This window comes from Mustela erminea, chromosome 18 (genome assembly GCF_009829155.1).
Source record: "Mustela erminea isolate mMusErm1 chromosome 18, mMusErm1.Pri, whole genome shotgun sequence".
NCBI lineage: Eukaryota > Metazoa > Chordata > Mammalia > Carnivora > Mustelidae > Mustela > Mustela erminea.
Genome location: NC_045631.1, coordinates 26,388,968 through 26,394,967, shown reverse-complemented (window position 1 = coordinate 26,394,967; position 6,000 = coordinate 26,388,968). Strand labels below are relative to the sequence as shown.

General features: G+C 42.0%; 1 protein-coding gene across 1 annotated transcript in view; it reads left to right on the top strand.

The window, feature by feature from the left end:
- Window positions 1–466: 466 nt before the first annotated feature.
- The window catches only part of APPBP2 (amyloid beta precursor protein binding protein 2), a 61,612-nt gene continuing 56,078 nt past the window's right edge, over window positions 467–6,000 (top strand). Inside the window, exon 1 of the mRNA XM_032320144.1 lies at window positions 467–923. Within this exon, the coding sequence (XP_032176035.1) occupies window positions 786–923 (138 nt within the window). The 5' untranslated portion in view covers window positions 467–785. The remainder of the gene's footprint in view (window positions 924–6,000) is intronic.

The following is a 6,000-nucleotide window of genomic DNA, read 5'->3' as shown; positions in this document are numbered from 1 at the left end:
TTCTTTGGAAAAAAGAAATACGGTTTTTAAAAAAAGTTCAAACAAGGCAAATGGTTATACAATGACCCATAATGACCCTTAGTCCCCGGACCGAAGGTTCCTAACTTGACTTAGGGACCGCAGTCTAAAGAAGGGAGGGGGTCTAGACCCTTTAGTTCCCTGAATGCATAATTTTCAATGTTCTGATAATGCGCATTTTTGTGATGAAAGGATTCAAACTTTTCCATGAGCCTCAGAAGTTCCATGCCTAAGAACTCTCGAGGCACGATTTGCTGAAAGGCCTGACGCGCCTGCGGAGTTTGGCACGGGAGAGAGTTACTCGTCCCAGTGTAAAAAGCCCACTCCCAACCACCAAGTCCGGCCCCCTCAGAAAGTACGTTCTCTGTGGAAACAATCAAGGATCTTTTCTCCCCAAGTTTTCCGCCTGCCGCATTCCTTCCCTCTGGCGCGTCGGCGTGCACTGACGTCATGACGCCGCACACGCAACCCCGCCCCTGCAGAGCTCCGCGCTGGGACGGAACCCGGGTTTCTCTCAAACCCGGAATGTGAGGCCTGGGCTTGGTGCTCTCTGGCTCCGTGCCCCCTGTTTATCCGGGCCTGCGTGCGCCGCTGCTGCCCTATAGCTCGCCCCGGAGGAGCCAGGGCGGCCGTGCGCTTCTGCCCTGTGCCCGCGTGGCTGCCGCCGCCCGTCCGAATCCTCCGGGGCCGCAGAGGAGTTCGCTACGGAGGGAGGCGGGGGCCTTCGGGAGGAGGAGGCGGAGGAGGCGGAGGAGGAGGGAAGGAAGATGGCGGCCGTGGAACTAGAGTGGATCCCAGAGACTCTGTATAACACCGCCATCTCCGCTGTCGTGGACAACTACATCCGCTCCCGCCGAGACATCCGCTCCTTGCCCGAGAACATCCAGTTCGATGTTTACTACAAGGTACGGGCGGTGGGCCTGCTCTCCGCTCCCCTGCGGCAACCCCGGGGGCCGCACCCCCTTCCACGTCTGCGAACCCTCGCAGTTAACCCCTCACCCCTCGTAGCAGGATCGCCTCCCGAGACATCTGGTGCGGTCTCTAGGTTGCCAGTTGGAATACCCTGTCTCCATGTCCTCTGTCTCAAGCTCTTGGGCCTTGATTGGTATCTCTTCCTAATGAGACTCCCCGTTTTTTGGTGTTCCCTCCTACACTGTTCCCGCTTCCCCCCCCACCCCAGTTTGGGTAGGCCTTTTGCGTGGACTTCCTCTATTGCGCCCCTGTCCCACTCAGTCCTTCACTTCCAGCCTGTGCCTTCCGGATATTTTCTGCCCTTTACCCAGATGAAGTGTCAGCATTAGCTGAACTTTTTGCTCTGCTCTTATCCCCCCTTCCTACTTTCTCCTCTTGCCGTCCCCTCATCCCAAGAATCTTTTCTGCTTTGTGTTCTTCGTTTCTCCTTTCTCATCCTAATCGAGAGGGAGTTGAGGATTTACTGGAGATAGTTGTGTGCTTTATTCGCGTATCTTTTAAAGCTTTGGTTTTTGTTTATACTTGGGGTCGAATTGGGGATTTTGTTAATATGTGAGTGGTGATAAACTGTTTGGAAGGAAAGGGGGAAATCTTTCCTGAAAGAAAAAAAAATGCTTTAGAATTTAAATGAGGTTCATGTATTTGAAAGTTGCAATCTTGCAGCATTCCTGAATAGCTCCCCCTCAGAAATCTGAACAAAAAGTCTCCCAAGTCACTCTCCAAGGAGTTTCAAGGGTAAGTGTCTTAGACGTGGACAATTTTTGCAATGTTTGGAGAGGGAGGAGAACTTTATGAACTCGGAGCCCCCCCCCCCAACATTTGAATGTGAACAGTGGCCTTATTATTCAGTCCTCATTGCCTTGAATCAGCGTGGATAACTCTCCAGTAGTCTCCAGTAGCCACCCGTGCAAAATGTGACCAGAAGTGGAGTATGACTTATTTTTTAGATCTTAAATACTTCTTGATTAGTAACTTGGCTAGAACACAGCGTAAACTGATATTTAACAGATGTGTATGTTCTTATATATGTATGGTGTTTTGTGGCAGTTGTTTTATTGGGAAGATTGCCCACTTTCTCTACCCCATAATAATTTTTCAGAAAGCAGCTGACTTGCTACATTTTACTAAATCCAGCTGCATTACACCAGTTCTAACAATTCAGATGGCTTTTTTTCCCCCATAAATATTTGGAGAAGATTTATTTTGGTTATTAATTTTATTATTTGGCCCTGGGGTAGAGAAAACCTCCCTTCATCCTAAATCCCTTGGATAAATTGATTTACTTTTATATGTATCTAAGGGAATTTTGTATATTTAAGATTCATTCCTCCCAAGGTAGGATGAATTTGAAATTTGTCTTTCCCAGCCTGGGGAACTACTGCTTTGTGTGTATGCTTACTCTGTCCATTATATTAAATCTTATGTAATCTTTTACACTCCTAAGAGGACATAATTGGAAATTCAAGCAAAATACAGTTACTGCTTGAATTCCCTCAGAGTATACTTGACCATCTTCTAATAACTTTTGCTCCTGATTGAAGCTTTTCATTTGAAGATTATTATTAGTGTGAACAGATGGTGCTTTTGTCACATCTTCTGATTCACGTAAATTCAGAGTTTTAATATGGCTTTTTTTGGGTACACTTCTAAATTGTTCTGTCTGATGGAAGTGTGGCAGTGTGCTAAAGTGCAGGAAGGTATTTAACATGTGCCTGGAACTGTGTTAAGTGCTTTTACACGTGTTGTCTTGTTTAATTCTCAAAAGTAAACCATGGAGTAAGGCATAACCCTTTCTTAAAGGTGATAAAATTAAGTAATTAAGTCAAGGTCTAATACTTAGTATTTAGTTTCTGTGTTCTTGCTTTCTTGCTTGAAAAGATTTTGCATTTTGAAGTAATTGATGAAAGACATTCATAGAACAAATTCCTGGACTTGAATCTTTGATGGAAATAGAAGAAGGAGCTTTTCTTACTTTAAAACGTGGTATCAATACATAAATATAAATACTTTTAAACATTTGAATGCATATGAATATAAGATCCTCATCCCCTGCCCAATTTGTGAACATTTTAAGGCTATTTACAAGTTTACAATTTTATCCAATTTAGAACCAAGGAGAAATGCATTATCAGATTCCTTCAGCAGTCCCCACTTCCAGCAATAGGCATAGTCACATACAAAATTAGAATATTTGTGGAACCAAAAAATACCACAGTCCTCTTGATTGTTGTAGTTCAGTGTGACTGTGTTAATTTTTTTTGTGAGTAGCTTCAGGCAAAGGCATAGTCTTTGGACTATTAGGAGATGGGTTATGGAATGAATAGATGAGGTAGGCATGCTGACTGCTCTCTGAGGAAGTGAAAAGAGAAAGGTGTTGATATATAGAAAGGGTAAAATGTAAAGGGATTTTTTTTTTTAAGAATGGAAGACATTAGAATATATTTATTGGCTGAATGGCAGAAACCGAAATGGAATGAGAGTCCAGTTGTACAAGTAAGGTGGGAAATGAATGAAGCAGAATCCCTGGACAGGAGAATTAATTGAGTCTTACCTCTTCCTTCACCATGCATAAATTAAGGTACTGGTCTTAAATTGAAGTATGTATCTAAGGAAGAAGCAAGAATACTTACTTCTCTGAGATCAGATGAAAAGTGTTGGGGACATATAAAGTATCAGCATAGTGAGCTTTGCAAAGAATGGTTGTCATGAATGGGAAGATCATCAGCTTAGAGGAAGGGATAAGAGTGGTGGTTTCTGTTTTGGAGGCCAAACTGAAGTTGAAAATGGCTGCTGATGTATATGGGAAGGGAAGTTCACCAAAAAAATGTGTTTTAAAAAATAGCAAGTGGGGAGCATCTGGGTGGCTCAGTTGGTTAAGTGGCCAGCCCTTGATTTCCACTCAGGTCATGGTCTCAGGGTGGTGAGATCCAGTTGGCATTGGGCTCTGTGGTTGCCAGGGAGTGGGCTTGGGACTCTTTCTCTCTCCCTCTGCCCAACCCCACCCCCATGCACTGTCTCTCCTTCTCTCTCTCTCAAATAAATCTTTTTTTTTTTTTTTTTTTTTAATGACAGGTGGGGAAAAAATGAAATTTTTAAAAATGACAGGTGGTATAGATGGCTCAGTAAAAACCCATATTTTACAAAATAATGTTATTGAATCTGAATAGCTTTTAACCAGGGGTGCTCATTTAGGTATAGAAATGGAAAGATAAATAGAAGGAATTGTAAAATTATATATACCAAGTGAAAGCAAACAGAGTGAAGGGCTGATTTTTTTTTTTTTTTTTAAGATTTTACTTATTTACTTGTCAGAGAGAGAACACAAGCAGGGGGAGGCATAGAGGGAAAAGCGCGCGCGCACACACACACACACACACACACACACACAAACACACACCCCGCTGAATAAGGAACCTGACACAGGACTCAATCACGGGACCCCAGGAGCATGACCTGAGCTGAAGGCAGATGCCCAGCCAGCTGAGCCACCCAGGTGTCCCTGAAGGGCTGGGTTTTTTAAACAATGAAGTTTATGATCTTTGAAACTGCTGAACGGTCTATTTTGTATCCTATTCCAATTACAAAATTGTCCATAGAGTTAAGTTTTGGTTAGGTAAAGTGTTTCCATAATATGTTCTACTTATTATTTTCAGTCTTAACAACTTTGGCTTTTATTATAATTGTAAGTCTTGTGCAGAAAACCATTAATAACTTTAGAGTTAATTTTTTTTTCTATGTATATTTCTGTTGTATACCTATATAATGCTTCAACTAATTTTCTGATAAACTTTTTAATTGTTAACAAATTGAAAAATTATTGCAACATATTTGACAGCCAGAGAGTTAATAATCTTTTCATATAAAGAGCTCTTGGGCTTAATAAATTGAGAACTTAAACTTTGGGGTAGGAGCATAAAAGACCATAAATAACCCTCCATACCATGTATCTCTGGATGGTAAGGTAATATGTTATAAATAATATCAACTCATCTCAGTTTAAGCTGTGAATATGTGTGATATATGAATCAGGCACTCAGAACTTTATTGGTATAGGAAAGTGATTAAATATTGACATTTGGGAGAATTGATTATATGAGAATAAATGAGTCGAAGAAATTTTGAAGATGCACAGTACTTAGGAGAGATGTGCTTTGTAAGATAGTAAAGTATATTAGAAAGCCACATATTTTAAAACAGTGTAGCATTGGGGTGCCTGGATGGCTGTTGTTAAGCTTCTGCCTTTGGCTTAGGTCATGATCCCAGGGTACTGGGATTGAGCCCTGTGTCAGGTTCCTTGCTCCACCAGAAGTCTGCTTCTCCCTGTCCCATTCCCCTGCTTGTGTTCCCTCTCTCGCTATCTCTCTCTTTGCCAAATAAATAAATAAAATCTTAAAAAAAAAAAAAAGTGTAGCATTGGCACAAGAACAGCAGAGAGATTATAGAACATAGGAAGCAGTCTAGATAGAAATCAGAGCATATTTAAGAATTTTTAAATGAGGAGCGCCTGGGTGGCTCAGTCGGTTAAGCCGCTGCCTTTAGCTTAGGTCATGATCCCAAGATCCTGGGATCAAGTCCCGCATGGGGCTCCTTGCTCGCCGGGGAGCCTGCTTCTCTCTCCCCCTCTGCCTGCCACTCTGCCTGCTTGTGTGTGCACGTACGCGTGCTCTCTTTTTGGCAAATAAATAAATTAAATCTTTAAAAAAAAATTGTTAAATGAGAAAGTTATGGGACAATGCTATATTTTAAATGGGGAAATATATAAAAATATTTTGGGAATCTCTCTAGAGAAAAGTTAGACCCCTATGTCACACCATATAGTAAAATGACTTTCAGGTCAATTAAAGATTTAAATATTGCTGGGACGCCTGGATCGCTGTTTGTTTAGTGTTCAGCTCTTTGTTTTGGCACAGATCATGATGTTTGTGGGATCAAGCCATGTACTAGGCTCTGTGCTTGAAATGGAGTCTGATTAAGATTCCCTCTCTCCCTTTCCCTTTGCCCCTCTCCACT